Source organism: Abramis brama, assembly GCF_963993115.1.
Source record: "Abramis brama genome assembly, chromosome: 24".
In the NCBI taxonomy this organism is placed as follows: Eukaryota; Metazoa; Chordata; class Actinopteri; order Cypriniformes; family Leuciscidae; genus Abramis; species Abramis brama.
In genome coordinates, this window is record NC_139986.1 from 3,635,422 (window position 1) to 3,657,801 (window position 22,380).

Genomic DNA, 22,380 nt, shown 5'->3' on the forward strand with positions numbered 1-22,380 from the left:
GCAACTTTCATTTTAATTTTTTCCAATAACCACGCATAAACATTATTCTCTTAAAAATACAAACATCTACATACACGTTGCTCGCATATTATGGTAGCCCTGTTTGTGCTATATAGAGTGAATTTACACCTTTGCCATTAACATGTTTATAAATAACTGAAAAAAGCACAAATGTCAAGGCATGTCAGAACATCTCAAGGACCCCAAAAACAGCTTGGTCCCCAGAGGGTTAACACACTTTTAGAAGAAAATGTTCTATATAGAACCTTTAAAGGGATTGTTCACCCAAAAATGAAAATTCTGTCATAATTTATTCACCCTCAAGTTGTTCCAAACCTGTTTGAGTTTCTTTCTTCTGCTGAACACAGAAGAAATATTTTGAAGAATATCGGTAACCAAACATGATGGACCCCATTGACTTCCACAGAATTTTATTTTCCATACTATGGAAGTCAGTGAAGGGAAGTCATTTTAGGGTGAACCATCCCTTTAAGGGTTCTGTAGGCGCTTTATAGAACATTTTAGGGGTTCACATCATGGGATCATTTTAGGGATTTAGTTTTAATTCATTTAGTTTGAATTCATTTTTAATTTGAATTAAATTTTATGATTTAAACAGCTCATAAACATATATTATCACTAGAGAAAATGTAAATAACCTGTTAAACATGAAAGTATTATACAATAAGTCAAGGCATTTCCCTTATATAGAACATTTTTGATATAAAAGCATCCTTTAAAATTTAGTCAAGTACACTATTCTGTATTGGACCCCACTGAACTGTATGCGCTTTAGCAAGCACAGTATTCTGCCATCCTAACAGTTGGAAGTCATTGCTGTCTGTAAGTTACTTCTGAGCAAATCAAAAACAGACCCTGTCGTTGTCTTGGAGACGCATAATTTGATGACCGCTGCAAGCCAAGCTGGAAAACGTTTGCGGTCCAACCAAGACAGAGCAACATAAATCAGTGAGGTTCACCAGCAGGTGATTTTTTCCTATAAGTCTTTCTCCCCCAACTATGCGAAGTCTCATCCTCCCCTTGTGTTTAGTCTTTCTTACCCCCCTCTCCTGGAGGCAGACTGAAACCTGATGCCCTGTGAAGACCACAACGATGAAGGTAGATCCAAACAAATCCACCGAGTGTTCCTCTTCCGTCAACAGGAACCAAATGTTGTTTTGATCTTTGAGCTTTCTGTTAGATTATCTGCAAAGTGTTGATATAATGCAAATATAATGCGGCATGATGGAGTGCAGCTGTGGTTTAGTGTGGGTAAAAAAACAAACAAAGCGGAAGGATTGTGCCTGAGCCATGGTTTATTTAAAATGCCTATACAAAATCACAGGTAGACAACTTCTCTTCAGGAAATAAAATGGATGCATTAGCTGAGATGATCCAGAGTTTCTAGGCAAAAACCTTCCACTGTCAATAGTGTAGAGATATAAGAGTAACTTGAACGTGTTGAAAAATCTTGCGAAATTCCCGATCATGTGACTGCACCTTCTTACATAACGGTGACCCAGCTAACAGGGAATGTTCTCAAAACTTTGGCCAACGTTCTGGCAAGGTTCTTTCAATGTTATGAATAAACGTTTTTCCTCTAATATTAATAGAATGTTTGTTCAAAGTTATCTAGTCTTTAATTATGTTCTCAAAACGTCAGCACAAAAACATGATCAATACATCGGGTTGCACAGACTAGTCGACTTTAATGCTCTGCCATGACACTTTAAGCTTGACGTGGACTGGTCGCTGATCATGGCCTGTAGAGGGCGCAACAGGATAAGAAATCTTTGAAGGCCACTTTTATGCTCCGTTTCCATCAGGTAAAATGTCATATAAATGCGGTCCAAAAGATATGTTTGATTATACCATCTTGATTGAGTGAATGCAAATTTTGAACAGCTTATTATACACGTAAGTTAATCGCCGTTCTGAACTAATGCGTTGCTGCATTGTAACACACACACATACAGACAGTAGCGCACACAGAAACATTCAGTAGCACAGAAATGTATTGTCAACACTGTTCTGTGATTTATCTATAAAAAAGCTTAAAACTGAGAAGTTCTAGCATATATTTCTTAGTAACTAAAACCAACAGCTTCACTATTAGTAGAGAGAGACACTGAGACACATTGGACATTCAGAAACAACATTTTCATTACATTGCATTTACAAAATGTTCTTAGAACATACATTTGTTAGCTGGGAAGAGGCAAAGCTACACCCTTAAAGGAATAGTTCACCTAAAAAATACAATCTTTCATCCCAAACCTATACCTATATGCATTTCTTTCTTCTATTGAGCATTTCCAAAAAAAAAAAGTTTTTCTATGCAATGAAACTCAATGAAAACATGTTTTGGATCATGGATCACTACATGGACAAACAGTTGAAACATTTCTCAAAATATCTGTTGTGTGTCACAGAAGGTTTGGAAAGACATGAGAGTGAGAAAATGATGACAAAACTTTCTTTTTTGAGTGAACTACAGTGTCCCTTTTAACAGACATTTTGGGTAAACAAACATTAATCTGGCTGTTGGAAAACAGCTGAACAAAGTAATCTCGACTGGCCAGATCTCACTGCACCGACAGACGCCGACCAACGGCAACAAACACGTCATCGGGTTTTGTCAGATCAGTGTGTTACACCGTTGGTCTGTGCTTGTGTTCACCAAGTAAACATGTTCAACGTTTGTCGGGTCGTGGAATGTCTGAGAAGTGACGACGCTATCTCACGACCAATACGAGTGAGTAAAAGGTGACTAATTCAAACAACCTCACTCGTACCAATTTGTACGATTTGTCTAAACCCCAGAGATGGGCAGGTTTAGGGGCGGATTCAGCAGTAGGTCATTCGTACCAATTAGCCACCTCGTAAAGTACCTACGAATTGCCGTGAGATCGGGTTGGAAGTGACGTGTTGTAATCTGGTGATTGTGCGTGTTGGTCTTGTAATAGTCATCTGAGATGTTCTCCAGAAGTGCACATGACTGAATTTGCTCTTTCGAGAGTTTATTTAGAAATTAAGTGCCGTATGGACACGTCCCATCTTGCGTTCCTGGCCTTCCCCCTGGTTTCCCGAGTCCTCCTGAACGAGCTCCACGAGTAGCGCCCGAAGCTGCTGTCTCACGGCCCGCCTGCCCTCGCCGATCTCTGCGCACTCCTGAACGGCTCTCTGCAGCGCCACCTGCAGGGGGAGACCCGCTTTAGCGCCCAGCAGCGTGGGAGAAAACCACGGCCTGAAGATCTTCTCACAGATCACCTGTGGAGAGACAGAAACAGAAGCATGACCTGCTATGGATGAGGAGAGCAGCCATTAGCGCCATCCTGGTCTCGTTTCATCATCTCCGGAGCAATCATCAGCCATATTCGCTATGCGTGCCATTTGAAAGGGACCGGAGAGCAAAATGCGATGGTCTCCTTGACCCAACAGCCTGAACGTTACAAAGCCCTCATTGTTCTGAATGGCAGGCCATACAATGGGAAGGTAGAGGTCACCAAGGGTTGCGTTAAGTGATCGGGAACGGAGAGATGGGCTCTGTCTCAGCCACCTGTGGCCAGCTCGTCTGTTAGCTTGTTCTCCTTAAGGGGAGTTGGCACTGACAGCAGGTGTTGACTACCAACCAACCCAAATGAACAGATGAAAGACGTTGCGTGACTGTGGCGAAGTCTCTTATGGAGAATTTAAACCTGCAATGGCAAAAAACCTGAAATGGCTACACCTGATTCCACTCTATTTATTGTCATCTGCCTGTCATAATATCATCACAAATATCAAGCCAAGTATTTTTGTGACTTCCTTTGCTGTTGTAGGTTTTGTTCCCATGCCTTTTTGGTGAAATTGCAAAAAAGAAAAGGAACAAGGAATCGTGTAAACGGGTTTTCTGAATTTTTTTTAAATGTTATCACCCTGATTATGTCGTAAAAGACTCAAAAACAAAATCACTGAATTTTAGATGATCAGTTTTATTACAGATTATATGTGACTCAGATCGAAAATTGATCACAGATAGATATATATATATATATTCTATTTTGTTCTTTTTGCAATGTAATTTCAGTGTAAATAGTTGTGTTGGAAATATTGCATTTTTTTGTCGATTTAACGGTAACACTTCACAATAAGGTTTCATTAGTTAATGCATAAACTAACATGTACTGTACTAACAATGAGCAATACACCTGTTACATGATTTACTAATCTTTGTTAATGATAATTAATAAAAAATGTAGTTGTTCATTGTTAGTTCATGTCAGCTCAGGTCTTTTAAATAATATTAACAGATACAACTTTTGATTTGAATAATATAGTAGTAAATGCAGAAATTAACATTAGTGTTTTTCAATGTTAGTTCAAGTTAACTAATGTAGTTAACTAATGTTCACAAATGAAACCTTATTGTATTGTGCTTCCAATTTAACTAATGTTTCTAATAATTGGGACCAAATTTACAGTGTCCTTGAATTTTATAAAAAAAAAAATGTTTTATTAAACTTGATTATTTTTAATGCTTATGTAAGCAGAAATGACTATATATACTAGTGTTGTCTCTGGTGAACATGGGTGTTTTACACATACGGGTCAGTTTAGGAGCATTTGAAACAATATGTACTACTTTTAAAAAGTCATGCGAACAACCTCACAAAAAGCGATGAGAGATCGGAATTGTTGGCTTGCAGTGTTTATGGAGCCTTAATTTTTTAATTGCAGATTTGATATCTGATTTTTTAAATGTGTGTGTAGTTTATCTGTAGCCTGCTGCGTTTAGCCGTAGCTTGCAACCAGGGGCGTAATTTGGGGTTGGGGGGGGGATCCCCCCCCCCCCCCCCAATATTTAAATCTATGCATTACAACCCCCCCAATGTTCAAACCAAATCTACGCCCTTGCTTGCAACTGATGTTACTCGCTTATAATCAAAGGTGCTTCCTTAGTCCGGTCTGCGCTGTTAAACCCCATTGTGTTTTGGAGCCGTAATGATGGCGCTATCTGATTCTCTTCAGCGTTATCATGAACTATTAACATTCCCAGCATTTTTCTTGGCAATGTTTACAGCTGAAGAATGCTAGTGGTATTTTAGTGGTATTCCTGTGTGACAATTTTCAAAAACAAAGTCGTTTTCTTTTCTCTTTCAGAACAAGTCAGCATCCTACCGCATATATAATTACTAACCACATAACTCCAAAAGATTATTGAATGTTGAAATATAGTATAATTGATGCAAATTCTTAAATAATTGCAGTATACAATAGAATAGAAACCTCACCCACCTGAAGATTACTGTTTTGGCGTTTTGGCCCACATCTGTTTTTAGTTCTGTCACACTTGGAAATGCAGTCAAAGAAGTTGCAGTCATTGTCACTGGTGCAGTTCTGCTCAAGTATGTCTCTCATTTTGGGCTCGAAAAAAGCCATGTCCACATCTATTGCCACCACCTGACCAGCGAAAAACAACAAGAATACATATAAAGTATAGTATTTATATTTACAGTGGGGCCCAACATTTTAAAACCACAATAATCTGGTATTCAAAATCTAATTTAAACCTGAAAAAAATAATAATAATAATAATAATTATGATTTCAAAAAACTATTTCTGCACTATTTCTTGGACACTTACTAAATATGTGACATTTTTCTGACAAATTTGCGACATTAATCATCCAAACCCCTTTGTACATTATGTCAGATGTTCTTGCTTACATTGGAATTATCAAATATTAAAACTAATAATAAACATTTTAATCATAAAAATAAAATAAAAAATAATCAAGATTCCGATTTAAACTGAACTTTAAATAGAAATTGTATTGCAATCATTTGCAATAAAAAAAGCTAAATAGAAGCTTTTTCAATAGTGGTCTCAGAATCTAAAAATTATTTAAATGTTTTTTTATTAATTAAAAATAGATTTTTAGTTGCACTTTATTTTACAGTACGTGCACTTACAGTGTACTTATAAGAAAGTACAGGGTAATAAAAGGTAACTACATGGGTTAAGGTTAGATTTAGGGGTAGTTCAGGGTAAGTACCTAGTTATTACCCAGTTATTGCAATTACTATAATAAGTACATGATGTACATGCGGAACAAGACTGTTAAATAGCTGTTTTTCTGTCGCCACTTGCTTAACCCTGTTTTATCAGAATATTAATGAGAATTTGTGCATGAAGTTAACATAGTCGTCTACATAAACAGAAAAGGACAGTAATTGATATGTCCAAAAAAATTCACTGGCAATGCAAATAGAATCTTAAACACATACTGACTTTTGTAATGCTGTGTGTTAGAAAAGTGGCATATCGCTGATCTGACTTTGATTGATGGCTGTCATATCTGCATGATGTCATCAGCTGCTGTTTACAGTACGGCAGTAAATCCCATTAAACCCTCAGAATGAGCAGCATTCATCTCAACCTCATCGGCTACGCTGGAACACAAACAATGTGTGCGTAATGCCCAGCATTGCTATATAGTTCTACAGACGCTAATGATTTTTCATCTGTTTTTGAATCATTTCACCATGAGATCTGAATAAATATTTTAGTTCACACTTCACAGTATGATTATCTTGTATTCTAACTGATATGCAAAAATAGATAGCTTATGTTTGAAGAACTCATTGTTGATGTAATATTTGGGCTCAAACTATAATTATTAATATTTATAATCACAATTAGCTTAAATACTTGGAATATCTGGACCATAAAAGGCCTCGGGGCAGTGCAAGTTTATAAGGAATTCTTTAGGAAATTTAATCAAGCAGTTAAACACTATTCTTCCTGTAGTTTACATCACAGTTTTGCCAATGAGACAAGGATTATGTGCTCATGAATTTGATCTAATTATAATAGCTCTTGCCTATAATATGCAGAATAATCTAATAACAGTAATCTAATTACTAGAATTATAATCTAATCTAATCTAATACAAAAAGGAAACATTGTAAAATATTTACTCTTCGTATAAATATTCTAAAGTCCTGCCTTGATTCAGTCGACCACTTTCACATTGTAAATGCTTGCCTTTTTTTTTTCTTTTTTTTTCTTCTGTTTAATCAGCTCATACTTCTCTGATTAAATTAAATTATTTGGAGGATCACTTGTAATGTTGGTGACAAGAAATGTGTCAATGCCACTTTATATTAAGTGTCTTTAACTACAATGTTCTAACCTTTAAATTAATCATTTGATACAATGCACTTACTGTGTACATACAGGTTTTTATACTTATACTTAAACAAACCTGCATGTAATTACAGCTGTAATTAATTTCTCTAAATACATCTATAATTACACTGTTAACCCACCCTTAAATCTACCACTAAAGCCCGGGACGTACCGAGCCTTCGAACTAGCGGTGACGAAAGCTGACTGTCTCGGACAAGCATGTCCGTTCTGTGAGTAATATCTGTGTATATCAGCAGATATCAATAGTCTATATTTCATTCAAAAAGGGGAACCTAAACTAGGATTGCAGATATACAAACCATAAACAAGCTTGCTTACCATTCTGAATATCATTCACGCTGATCACTTTCTTCATATCAGTCGGCTCATGTTATGAAAATATTCAAGCACTGAATGCTCATGCAAGATGGCGTAAAATTATTAGTCTTCTGTCTGTACCGTCTTGACCTCTTTGCTCGCTTTCATCACTTTCGTGCACTGAGCTGAACAGCCAATCAGAGTTCTCGCTCTCACCGATAGCGATTCAACCGTATCCCACCTCAATAGCAGCACAAGTGTTTAGCAATTCAGCATCAACGCAATAAGTACCTGATGATTTTTAATGCAAGTACATAGTTGCTAAAGACACCTAATAAAGTGTGACCAATGTGTCTATCCACACTAAAACCCAAAATGTTGTGCGACATGCAAGTGTCAATCAGTACATACAGTCAAACCAAAATTCATTCATTGACAACTTCAACATTTCTCACATTATCACAGTTTATCCGCTATGGTTTAGAAAATGGTAATAAAATATGACAAGAACTCAGAGTTATCAAATCAGTTGATATTTCCTTCTGTTAGACTGTCTCACAAATGAATCAGGTTGAATATCTGTCAGCTGTTAACTTTAACTACACAATTAGATAATAGCAATTTAGCTCAACCAATTACAAAGCTTAATTTTGTTCAGTCTGTGGTGTAAAAAGTTTGCATTAGCAATTAAAGAAAAAACACTTCAGCAACACATGATCAGGTCAAAGTGTGTGAATCATTTTTGGTCCCACATTTTTATACATTTTATTGGTAGTCACTATATGAAGAATTTTTGGGTGTAATATGTCACAGTTTACTTTATTTTGAGTCCTGCACACACTAGTAAAAAAAAAAATATCACATTTATATCTGGTGTCTGAATAATTTTTTAATAATTTTTGGTTTGACTGTATTTGATGTAAAATATCCACTGTGAAATTTTGTGATTTCACTGATATGCTTCTGGCTGTATATGAATGAGCCTATTAAGTGTTCACTCACCGTCAGGTCCTTCCTGATGGCAAAGTTCTCCGGTTTGATATCACAAAGGTGTAAGCGGTGTGAAAAGTCATTCTCGAAATGCTCCACCATCTCCAGAAAGCTCAGAGCCACTCGGGGAACCATATCTCCGGCAGTGAACATCTTGTCCTGTGCGCTCCCGGGGCTTGGCGAGGGGCTCAGTGACAGCTCCTCCAGAGAGAATATGTGTTGGTCCCATGCGTGTCCAGCGGCCAAGAACTCCACAGCATAGAAGTGTCCACAGGAGCCCAGGATCTTGGCCACGTGGTGGGTCAAATCCTGCAGGACCCTGAGGAAGATGTACTCCTCCTGCTGAAGGAGAGCCCAGAGCGAGGCCAGCTCAGCTCGCGAGTACGTGCGCTCGCTCTCCTTCAGCTTCTGACCCCACAATCGAGGCAACGTCAAGTTAGTTCCCGTCTCCAGGCCGAGTGAGTTCTTGATCTCCAGGGTGGCGTAGAAGACGACATCCAGAGGCGAGAGCTCCTCCTCGCCGCCCGTTCCTCCTGCCCCGTCCTGGTACTCCAGCAGAGCTAAAGCCTCGTAGGAGGAGAAGTTCTCCAGCTTGGACTTGAGAACGACAGGCACCCCGCGCCAGCTGGCGGCCATGACCTTCTTGCCATTCTCGTAATAGAGGCAACGTTTGTATTCCACCCGACCGGCCACACAGAGGTCATCACAGAGGTCACCGCTCAGAACGCCCTGCTGATACTCATCACACTGAAACACACACACACAGAACAGCACATCAGCTGCGTTACGCTCCGCTCTTCACATTACAAGCTAAATGTGCACCATATTTCATTGCATATATACTGTGTGTGTATATATATAAATATATATATAAATTGAATAATAAATCAAGTGTCAGTAAAGAACTTTGTATTTCAAATAAACGCTTTCTATTCATCAAAGAATCCTGAAAAATAAAATGTTTGTCGGTTTCCACAGAAATCTGAAGCAGCACAACTGTTTTCAACATTGGTAATAATTAGAAATGTTTCTTGAGCATCAAATCATCATATTATAATGATTTCTGAAGGATCATGTGACACTCAAGACTGGAGTAATGATGCTAAAAATTCAGCTTTGATCACAGGAATAAATGATAATGACCTTACAAGGTCGATTAAACCAAAATATGAGGGAAGAACAAAAACACTAAACTTAAGATATCTGACAAAATTATTTGCCAAAAAAGGCAAACTACAGCTACATGTTATATATTGAATGCAAAAATAAAATGAATAGAAAAACAAAAAGCTCAAAAACTAAATAAATTGACTACAACATTCAATTATTAATATTTTGTTGGTTCTCTCTTGATTTTGAATGTGTTGGTAATTTCTTTGTATGACACCGTGGCCAAAAATGTCAGAACAATTTGTTTCATTGCATTGATTTCTAACACAATATTGATTCAAAAATCAATATTTTTATTAATATTGTAATAAAGGGTGAATATGTCAATTTTCCTTGGCTGGACATTTTGGCCAAAATTTTAAATATATAGGTTTATATCATTTTTACAATTCATAATTTATAATGTATACCATTTGTATGATGTTTATTAGTTTTATTCCTAGCATGTCCTAGCATCCTACACAGTTTCATATAGTCTCATTCTTATGATGTGTCTCATCAAACTAATTTCCTTTGCGTTAAAGCAGTTTTTAATCAATGCAATCTTAATTACTTCCTTTATATCACACCTTTTGAATATATGCCTATGTTGAGATACTGTACCAATGCCACTTGTCAGCATATTTTACTGCCATGCATGAAATTCACATATTTAATCTTGCAAAACAGTCAAATGATCATTTTTATGCATGGTTTTAAAACAGATCTGCTTTTGCTCTTGCATTTTCCCTCTTTGACCCTCTCGTGAAAAATGAGCTAATTACTGGTTGTTGCTGTAGTCTGCACATATATATGTCGGTTCAGAGGCTTCGGGGCTTCGGATGATTTGTGTTCCACTGAGATTACACTGCAAATCGTCCTCTGTCACCTTCCAAAGTAAACAGCTGTTATCCGCTCACAGTCCGGCGCTAGTCCGGCTCCTATCGGCAGTGGCTTTAGCGATATGTTTTCCTTATCATTATCCATCAGAATGGTTTGTGGGATGCTCTCCCTTGCTTGTCTACTTATTTAAAATATGTCCTCTGTGTTCCAGAAAAGCCTGCAAGAGCATTTTACTCATTCGTCATAAAACTGAAGTTCACACATTTGTGTAGCTAAACCTGCTTGGCTAAAATTGGCAATAATAACACTACATTTTACATTCTCTGAAGACAATCTGAGTGGCGTTCATTAGAGCAGGGGTTCCCAAACTTTTCCATGCCAAGGCCCCCCAAATACCACTAGGTTCTGGCCAAGGCCCCCCGTATTGAACCCATCGACAATACTACGGTATATGTAGAAATAAATAAATAAAACATCTAGGTGAACATCAGATTATGTGATGGTGTTTGATACCAGCCAATCAGAAAGATTATAGAGATGCACCGATTACAATTTTCAAGGCAGATTCCGATTTTTCATTGAGTTTGACCTGCCGATACAGATTTTAGCCGATTCTGATTTCATTTTTTCTAACCACTTTACAGCACACACAAATATTTATTTTATATATATATATATATAGTATATAATAAAACACCACTTTTACCCAAACTGATTAATAAAAACAAGTTTAAATGGATACATTCTCTATAAATATTTTTGTCTTCATTTTCTTTTCTGACATAGCCTACTCCAGTTCATGTTAAAACACACTATACATGCAAATTATGTGCATTTTTTTGTGTGAAATCATATTTATTTTGTCCATCAAAAGTGTGCTTTCACTTTAATTGAGCGTGAGCAGCGCTGCAAAAATAGACTCGGCGCCGAAACCCTCCGCTTCACTGCTGCTCATGCGACGCTCCTGCTTTGACGCTCACGCGCTGCTCCAGCTCGCGGTGTGAATGCATTCACTGAACATGCACGCCGGAAAAAATTCGCGCTGCTCACGCGCCGCTCGCGGTCTGAAACGGCCGTAATTCACAAGGTTTCCTACATGTGCGTTTGCATGTGTGATGTTGATGTTGCGCGATGTTATTCATGCGGCGCCCGAGTGCATTTGAATCGGCATATGTCAGACTGAAAATCACGTGAAAATCGGCCAATTCTTGTCACTAGCCGATCAATCAGATATCAGATAGGCTATGCAACAAATTATTATAATGTTATTTCATAACAATACTCATATTAGCAAATATTTATTTTTTTAAACGTTTTTTAACTTTTTTTTCAACTTGCTGCGGCCCCCCTGGCGCCCCCTGGCGGCCCCCACTTTGAAAACCCCTGCATTAGAGTAATGGAGATATGGTCAGAAAGTCTGAATTTTTGGCTCGAGACTATGACATTTTGTGTGTGTTTCATTGGAAATCGATCAAAGCATAGAAATGTAATAGCATTCTCTACGAGAGATGAGCAGCAGGCTTTAATGGGGGGTTTTGTGATTAAAAGTGGTGAAGACATCAAAATGTCGAAAAATGAATCAATTCCGATTTCAAATTCTGGGCGTTCTGTTTAATATGAACCCTATATGTTGCAAAACGATTTACATATTCATTTGCATGTGCTTTACATGTATTCCAAACAAAACATCGCCACGTTCAAAACCATGGAAAGCAACCACAACAATGCCAGCGGAGCTACTTCATTAGTAGTTACTATTCAATAGTATTATTGTAATACTACTAATTCCATTTGGATCAAACTCATGATTTTGGGCTGTCTCAGACGAAAGATGACCAGTCGTGGTGATTTCTGTGGTCGTGTGTTCAGTGAGAGAGGTTCAAAGACGGCTGTAGTCACGGTCTTCAGACCAATAGCCTGCGATCATTTAGCTTGATCATCTCACAGGCCCTGTCCCAAATGGCGCACTTCATGAGGACTTTCGGTCTTGTGGACTTAAATTGCGCGTGCTCGCCGAGTCTACGAGCCAATAGGCCGTCCCATTCAGCATTTTACCGCTCTGAAGTGTGCTCATCAGCGCCCCCTTTGTACCCTTGAAGCGGTCTTCTGCGAAGCCCGCATAAATGCAGGCTCCACACACTTTAACTACCCAGGAATCCTTGCGAAAGGCCAATCAGACAACAGATGGGAGGAGATTTCGCTCACGGATAATTGTTGACATGGCTGAGAAGAAAATATTACGTTTTTTATGACCTAGATGTACATTTTACCAGTTGTTACCTACAGTTTATACAAACATTATGGTCATCGACCAGTGGTTGATGTCTCAAACATAATAATAGTGCGTTGAATAATACGATCACATTATGATTCATTAAATAAATAGAACCGAATGTCAGGCCTTTACCGAGTCATATGTAAACATAGTATGAATACTGATACCTGTAAATTCATCTGAAACTCATGCACATTTTTATTATGTGTTAAAATTGTAATCTTAGTTCAAATGGAACATTATGTATTATTATGTACAACTGTATACATCATTTAAATAAGCATGATGTATCTATTGTCTAATGCCCAGGTGGCATACACAATATCAAAATATAGAAGTGTAAAATTAGGCTGTGTAGTTGACATGCAGATAAGAGGTCGGAGTACAAAAATGTGATTTCTCCTGTCCAACAACAATCAGGCCGTTATTTCCGGCTTGACGATCGAGTCTGTCCCAAAAATACCTCTCAATGCACCCTCGTGGACTCACGCCAAGGGCCCTATAGGTCTGCACTACATGACGTCACCAAAGTGTGGACTCTGAGGAAGTCCACAAGTCCGGAGTGTGCCATTTGGGACAGGGCCACAGTGTGTTTGCTACGACCTATGTCCACTGACTCACCAATAAAAATGCAACATGAAATGGTGTATTGATCAACGTGACATGGCGCTAAAACTTAAAACTACTCACCTCAAGCTCCATTTGCAAAATTGACATGCCATGACAGCGTCCATATTCTCCTCTTTCGCTTCCTCCTCTTTTCTATTCATCTTGCTCTATTTGTTCACCACCAGTGCATGCTGATGACGTTATATTCTTCTATACTAACTTGCATTGGAGTCTATGATTCAATAGGTGTCATCATTATATAGTACAATTACCTGAATTACTCCCAGTTGGTCACTTTGACAAGACACTTGAATAACGCACTAGGAATCTCAGATGTTTGTTATCAGCTCGACTAAGAATAAACATAAAGAGCTTCAACCCTGCAGACCCTCTCATGGGCCTCTCGTGGTGTTTATGTGGGCCAAAGATCCCTGTTGTGGTCTGTGGTCACTACCGGGTGTTTGGTCGAGGCTGATCTCTTTTATTTTCAGTACTGTAAGTGCCAGCCAAATTCTCCACATATGTTTTGATTCCCAGACTTTGCTTCAGATGGGACAACAGCTCCCGTTTGCATGTAAACTTTTCTACCGTGAGGCCTGTACACGAGCGGCAGCCCCAAAGCCAACTTATGTTTGTGTGTTTAGTATAGAAAGTGAACTCACTGTTTGGAGATTTGAAGAATGAATGTGTGTAGGCAGGGAAAACCTTTGCTGATCCGCGGTTAGACTCTGAGAAAGTGACTCATATGTTGTAAATCATGGCTGTGTTTGTAATCTAGCGGTTGGGATGATAGAAACATACATTTTTTTCTTTCAGTACAGCCAAGAACGAAGATGAAGCCCTGGATTTGACAGTATGTTGATCTGGCACATTATGTCTGACGCTTCTGATGCGAATAGATTAACTACAGGCACACACTCTAAATAGTAACATATAAAACGTATTTGAATTTGTTGTCATCATGGAACAATCTACAACCAGGCAGGGTTATTATCGATACTAAAACTAATCCTACACAAACAGTTCAGTTCATTGAAATAAAGCTGGAATAAAATAAAATATACATGTTAGATGAAAAGCTTTAAATGAAAATGAAATATGTTGCCTTGGCAATAAACTGAAATAAGTTTAAGATGAAATTATTAACTGGAAATAAATAAAAACTAAAATGATCTGAAACTAAAACTTAAATAAAAAATAAATTAAGCCTAAATAGCAATATTTAATAATAATAAAGAAAAATGACAAAAGCTCATGAAAAAACTTGAAAACTAAAAATAATAATAGCTAATTCAAAATATTATTACAACCATAATGATACTAAAATAAAAACTAAAATAACACTATTTTTTGATTAATGGCATCTGAACATTATGGCACTTTTAGTCAGGACTCAGTGAAAATGTGCATTTATTTTGATCCAGTCAGGCTGTTGCTATATAGTTTGCATCAAGCATCACTAAAACTATAGCTTGTACTTAGAGTTCAAACCTCTATGCTTGATCATTAAACATTAAACACTCATCCTGCACAGTTTGTGCTAGAGACTCGGCTTGTTGGGGAGAGGTGTGCTGTTACTAAGCAATTGCACTTATATTTTTGGCCTGGGGAAACAACAGAAAACACACACACACACACACACACACACACACACACACACACACACACACTAAAGGGGGGGCCGTACTGAGAGATATCTAGGGAGTAGAACACTAAAATGCAACTCCAGTGTTGAGTGACGACATTAAATAATATGGAAACAATATTTTCTTTATGCTTCTGAGCATGCAAGGTAATGATTAAACATTAGACTCCAGAGAATAGCCATCTATTTCTGTTGCCCACAGGCTGTATTGCCATCTGGCCTGAGTGCTGGCCAGTCTCGGCATGCCAAGAATGTCTGCATAGGCTGCTCTGGGTCACTCCATCATTTTTACTTTACAAGAAATTCACTAAAACTCTAATTCAAAACAGGAAAAGGGCCTAATGTGCTCCAAAATATACTCTTGTATGCCAATATACACACATAGAGCTGCACCATTAATCGTTAAAAGACAGCGATCTTGATTCAAACACCCATGATCTTATTTCCAAATGTGTCAATTTAAACCTTTGCCATGTCCATTCCCAGTGAACATTCAGATCTGCGTTGACGCTGCCGCTGAGCCAGAGAGAGCAGTTTACTGTATGCTTTAGGTATGAAATACCCTGGAAATCCAGAGTTCTCGCGAGAGCACAAGTTGAATTTGCTTAGCGAGTTACTCTGGTGTCGAGTAATGATGCTCATTAAATATGCCCTTGTATCCGAGCTGCACCAATCATATCGGGTTATCTGATATAGGCGGGCCAGAGGCGAGCTAAACAGATGACGACAGCGCTGCGACGTCGAAGTCATTAGTAAACATTGCAAGATGGCTATGGATGGACACCAGTTGTTTGAAACGGCTTTGGCCGCTGCATAGACCGAGTTAGACATTTTTATCTATCAGGCTTTTTATCTAAAAGAGGAACAGAAGACGGCGTTCGAATCGTTCCTTTGCAAGAAGGACGTTTTTGTTGTTTTGCCGACCGGATACGGCAAGAGTCTAATCTACCAGTTAGCTCCACTGCTAGCTAAGCGTATGGGGTTTGTTGTGATTGGTTGTAGTGTTATCCAATTGCGTGCAGTGAGATTTTCAAATGCATGCTTGGTGCCGCCCCTCGAGCTGGCCGATTTTCATTAGTCGACGCCAGACCATTAATCTTTCAGATTTAGGTCTGGATTTCCAGGCTAGGTATGAAACGGGCTTCACAAACAGTCTTTTCAACCACACAGTATCGTTATTTCTGTCTTCAAATTATCACAGAAGTACTGGGATAAAAGTTTATAGTTCAGATATAAACACAGATGTGCACAGTAGCAATAGAGCATATCGATAGAGCAATAGAACGATAGAGCAAATCACCTTTAGAAAATAACTTGGTGCTTCAAATAACGATTGTATCAATTTCATCGTTACACCAGTAGGTGGCGACAAGTGACTGTTAAAAAGTGTATTTGTCTTTTAATAATTTATTCAAGAGATTTGTTTTAAAACGCTGATTCATCCAGTAATGAAACAATTTTTATGAGTGAGTCATTGAATCATTCATTCAACCTGATTTAAAAAATAAATAAAAATCATTCAAATTAATTAAATGTTTTTTTTTAAAACAGACTGCAGTCATTAACATTTTGTCAGAACCTCCAGTAAATGACTTATATTGTTTAGCTGTCTAATAAAAATTGAGTGAAATCATTTTAAATGATTCCCAATTTATCCCGAATTGTGCAGCTCTAACACATACAGTGGCCCCCAAGAGCCCCATATTTCAAAACATATGAATGCTATTGTATTATATAAAATATCAAATCAACTGGCATCTACAAACACGTGATACTCAATTAATCTCTCTTGTAAAACAAATTTTTCTGAAATATTTTTGTGAAGAATTTTAATCAGTTGGTGTTCTGGTGATGTTTTTATTTAGCGGATGTATAAAGTCATGTTTTACTTTTTTTTTTTTTTTAAGAAATTAATACTTTTATTCGGCAAGGATGCATTAAATTGATCAAAAATGACAGTAGACATTTACAAAAAAATTTTTATATATATTTCAAATAAATGCTGTTCTTTTGAACTTTACTAAAGGAAAAAAAACAGTATCACGGTTTCCACAAAAAAATAGAATGATCTGAAGACCGGATCTGAAGGATCATGTGACACTGAAGACTAGAGTAATGATGCTGAAAATTCAGCTTTGATCATTGTATATTTAATTATAAATAGGATAAAATAGGTTTTAAAAACATTCTCTAGTTTTTGTGCTACCATCCTTTAAAATAAATGCTTGGGTTTATATTTAGTTATTTGGTGCAATGACATTCATACATTTTTAAGTGTGGCTTTTGTGGCCACTGAAATATTTGATGTGCAGTATTTATCTCTCCATCATCTAACATCCATTCAAACTGTATCATATCTTGTTCAAATAATACATTTGAAGCATTAAACCTACAACAAAAACAATGATCTTAGCATGAAGGTCCATCAAGTCAGTGGACCGTGTCTACCCACCGCATGCAAGACCATCTGTGCTTAACCTTCACAAGAGTAGAAACAAAGCATGAAAGTGTATTGAGAGCCTGCAGCAGAGCACCACTAAAACAACAGTTAGGTACGTTTCATAAACTCATGCCAACAGTTCTATTATACACAGGCCTGGTTGCACAGGTGACAGATGGTACCGCTGATTAAAAGGGTCTCGTGTAGTTCAAAGTCTAATTGCCCAAAGATTCTCAACCACACGCTGCCAGAAACTATAAACAGTTTATTGTGTGAATGTGAACCACTCTGAGTTGTTTATTGCAATGTTGAACCCCTTAGAAAAGCTAACTGTTTGGCAGATCATCAGAATGTTTTTACAATTCATCAACTGAGAAATAGGCTTTAGTGTTTTGGAGATATACTGTCACAAATAAGGCATGAATGGTAAGTTGCTTAATCATGAAAACCTCCAGGAATGGATTTGGTCTCCATTAATGCGACCTGAGATCTGAAATTAGGAATTTACACCTTTCAGTCGTTACACTCATTGTAAATAAACATCATTATTTCTGTTTTTTTTTATTATTATTTTTTTTATGCTTTTAAGACAAAGTGCATGGTCATAATAAAGCGCTGTGACAATTTATGGAAGGATTTGATTAGAAAGCATTTCCAAACAAACATCTAATGTGGCTTATAAGAGAACGGTCACAAAGCTTTTGAAATGCATGCGCTGTAAGACAATTCAGTGGAAAACTAGACAGAGAACAGGATAAACAAATCAAAATTCAAAGGCGTGTGTAATTCTCATTTTGAAGTGGCTTTGGGCGAAAGCATTGCTAAATTAATAAAAGCAAAAAAAACAAAAAAAACAATTGGCATCCTACATCTGAGAGTTTCTTCTTTTTTGACATGAATACAAAATTAATTTGAGAGCGGTTAAACTTCAAAAATCGGTAACACTTTATTTAGATTATCCACTTTAGACATTCTACTAATTATAATTATCTTTCCAACTACATGCCAACTTTAGCAGTCATAAGATTATTAGTCGACTGTCTGCCAAATATCTACTAAAACTTTAATTTGATGATCCCCAACAGACTTTGATGCAACTACATGTCAACTCATTACCCGAACCCTATCTACTAATACTCCAGTGAAAGTTAGTTGACATGTAGTTGCAAAGTTACTTACAATTAGTTACAATATTATTGAGTAATAAAAATAAGCAGATTATGATATTATTTAAATGTCAATCATTTGTATGCACTTTTAAATTGTGGCCGCATCTTGCACGCTTTTTGTAGCCAAAAGCTTCATTCACAGCAAAACTGTTCATGTGCACATTCGGCTGTGCACATACTGAAAGGTTGAAAATGTGTTTGCAAAGAGCGGGTTAATAATATATTTAAAGAATACTAACACAAAACAAAATAATTTCATTATAAAATAGATGATTTTAGAATAATCCCATTGTCCAAAACTCCCAATATAAAACCTTGCACCCTGGAGCCTCAACCATAATATTCCTCACTAAATATCCTTGGGAATTTCAAATTGACTAAGACCCAACAATTACATCAACCAGTCTGTTATTTTTACTTTATCCTCATTGCCAAAATGACAGATGCCTCACAGTTAGTGTCTCCACCCAGTCATCATTTGCACAATATTGGCACACGGCAGCATTTCATCGGCTTGCAGCTGTTGAACTCAGTGTGATATTTACCGTAGCCTGACCAAATATTAAGAATTAGATGACTTTTGTGTCATGCTTTTAGATATTGCAGGAGCAGAAATGTCATTCACTCAGTATATTTCACATTCATGTTATAGCTCAGATGATCACATCAGTCAGTGTTACTAAAAAAACACAATTTTTTACTTTAAATATGTAATAGTTTGATACATTTATTACCTTTGATATGTTTTTTTTGTACATACTTTACAGTTTGCAATTTAATTGCTAACATAATGATTATTATTATAAGTGGTTGTTCTATTTCAGTTTTTAATATTTAATCTGCATTCTGATCATTCATATTATTGCATGCATTTTCAAAATAAAAACTTGCTCTGAATCTGCTCATGCTAATGCATTTAGTTTTTAGTAATGATAGTTTGCGTGCAAAAACTTTCCTACTAGTTACTGCCAGTAATCATCTTCCAATCCCAGTTTGAAGGCTAACAGGATTTTGTGGTTCCCGATGTGGCAACAAACAAAATGTTCTTTCAGCACTCACTTGACATCACATAATCCAGTGGCTCTAAAAGAGCTTTAGGTTTCCCTCGGAGGAACAAAGCTTAAGCCTTTAATGGAGGTCCGTTACTCATGATTCAATGCTTGACTGAGTAATCCTATGAAACGCTTTGTGTATCATTTGGTGGAAAATTCATCAAAATCCCCAGAGGTATCGCTACAACTGCAACACGACAACTAATTTTGCTGACAGACCTTTTCTTTTCATTTAATAGTATTTTCAAAAACTAGCCGATTAATCTGTTGTAAAAGTACTGTAGTGCATTTTAGGTTTAAGGCAAAACCAATCTTTTTTTTCTTGCACTTTGGGCTATTTTGCTTAATGTCATCTTCAGACTAGTGGAAATAAAGCATATTAAGTGTTTATTTTATTGCACTTTCTTTAATTACATATACATTTCAATGGCAATACATATCTTTAAAGGCCACTCCAGCAGCACTGACATGCACCAAACTTTACAGTTTCATTTCTATCTATATTTTGAAGGTTTTTACAAAGGTTCATCATTTGCCTGATTTTATAAAACAATTTAATCCTAAAAACATGGTGATTTTTTTTTTTTTTTTGATAAAAAGAGATATCCAAAATCCCATCTGTAAAACTGTAAAATACCAAAAGTAAAACTTTTGAAACCGGCTTTATCCAATGTTCAGATGGAAATGTAAGCAAATTGGCGCATATTTAATTAGATAGTGTCTCATTTGCAATTTTAACATAACATTTCTGAAAACTCAACTTGATTAATCAATTGGGGAAGTATGGTGATATCCATTAGTTCAGAATTTTCACCTGTGGTGATTAGTCTACAACGTTTTGCAAATCCTTTTTTTTTTTTTTTTTTGCTCTTTTGTCAAGTTTGGCAAGAGTTAGTGAGCAACAGCTTAAGAGCATTTTTGATCAAATATGGAAATGAGCGATCACAAAAGTTAGGCTTACCACCCTCTGCAGGATCTCTTTGCTCTTGTCGTCAGTGCAGAAGTCTGAGAACATGTTCCTGTGCACGAACACCAGGCCGTTGAGGAAGAGCCAGGAGGCCAGCCACACGAGGACGAGCAACAGCGCGCTCCTGCGACACACCTTCACCCCCAGCCACCTGAGGGCCGAGCCCAGGGCCCTGCGCAGGGACCGCCGCATCTGTCGGGACCCCCTGTGCCAGGAGCCCTCTGGTTTCCACTCAAGGGTGTGTGAGTCTGTGGCATCTGTGAGGATCTCTGCCTCGCTGCTCTGTGTTTGCGGTTAACCGTCTTCTCGGGGGACTCGCATGCTCTGTTGCTGCACTGCCTCCTGTTATGCGGATCTCTCTCTCTCTCTCTCTCTCTCTCCTCCAGCTTCCTCTACGCCTTCCTGCGTTTGTTTTGTGAATGAACGAGGCGAGCAGTGGTGTGTGAAGAACGTCTCAGAATTTCTCTGCCTCATTCACCACTTCATTCCCACCCCCCAGATGTCTCTCACTTTGACTCTTTCTCTTGAATCCAGTATGTTTTCACTCTGCCTTCTGGCTCTCCATTCCCTCTCCCTCTCTCTCCATACAACACTCCACCTTTTTTCCCTCTGTTTCCCGCCCCCTTCTTGAGTGCTTTCCTCCTTTGGGTCGCCTTATTCTGTTTCCAAGGCAGCCAGGCCTTTTCCTGACGGCACACAGACCTTGGCGTGCCGGATCCGTCTCTTGTGCCAAGCACAGACCCTCAGATTACTCCTCTTGAAATCCTGCTTGCATTTAAAGCACAGCAAACAAAACAACACAGGCCGGCATGTACCAGTATTACTGGTTATTTGATTAGAGACGGATTCTCCCACGGTGATAATGCCCACATATTTGATTTGCAGGAGCAGGTCGAGCGCTGAGCCTGCAGTTCTGTTGGGAACCTCAGCGGTCGTTTTTTCCTTTGATTGTGAGAGCCGCAGGTGAACAGAATCCCTAATCAGTTGGCTCATAAAAGAAAGTGCTTACTTGCCAAGAGCAAGAATCCTTCATCTGTTTTATTTGTGTTCCTTTAAACCTCGACACGTTAGAGACGAGTGTCTCAGGTTGCTTTAATTGCCAATTAGATAGCCTTGTGCAGTCAGTGAGGGATTCTGTCTTCAAACGTATTAATGCTATCAGCAAATCGCAGATACTCTTGAGATCGACTGTGCTTTCTCATAGCCCGTGAACTGATGAATAAGCACATTGTTTAAATGGACATGGAGTTGTGCTTGTTTTCTCCTTGAGGGTCTTGCTTAAGGGCTTATATGAGGTCATTTAGAAATACAATAATTAGCTTATTAAATGTCAATGAACATGGTTATATATACACATATCTTTCAAAAGTTTGAGGTTGGTAAGATGGCTTATATATTACATTTTATTTGTATATTATATTTTGCAATATATTGTAATGATATTTATTCCTGTGATCAAAGCTGAATTCTCAGCATCATTACTCCAGTCTTCAGTGTCACATGATCCTTCAGGAATCATTCTATGCTGATTTGCAGCTCAAGAAACATTTATGATTATTGTCAATGTTGAAAACAATTGTGCTGCTTCATATTCATATTACACATGTCTTTACTGTCATGTTTGTTTAATTTAATGTACCCTTGCTGTATAAAAGTATTAATTAAAAAATAAATCTTACTAACCCTGGACTTTTGAATGGTAGTTTGTAAAGCGATAATTATGGTCTGAGCAATATATAAAGAACACAA

The 22,380-nt window shown here is 37.6% G+C and overlaps 1 protein-coding gene across 1 annotated transcript; it reads right to left on the minus strand.

Moving 5' to 3' along the window:
* Nucleotides 1-1,298: 1,298 nt before the first annotated feature.
* Nucleotides 1,299-21,381, minus strand: dipk1c (divergent protein kinase domain 1C). The gene is made up of 4 exons (XM_084102439.1): nt 20,626-21,381; nt 8,495-9,229; nt 5,278-5,442; nt 1,299-3,270 (listed from the first exon to the last, which is right to left on the minus strand). Exons 1-4 carry the CDS (start codon nt 20,821-20,823, stop codon nt 3,025-3,027), a joined length of 1,344 nt encoding a protein of 447 aa, XP_083958565.1. The 5' UTR covers nt 20,824-21,381; the 3' UTR covers nt 1,299-3,024.
* Nucleotides 21,382-22,380: the final 999 nt, after the last annotated feature.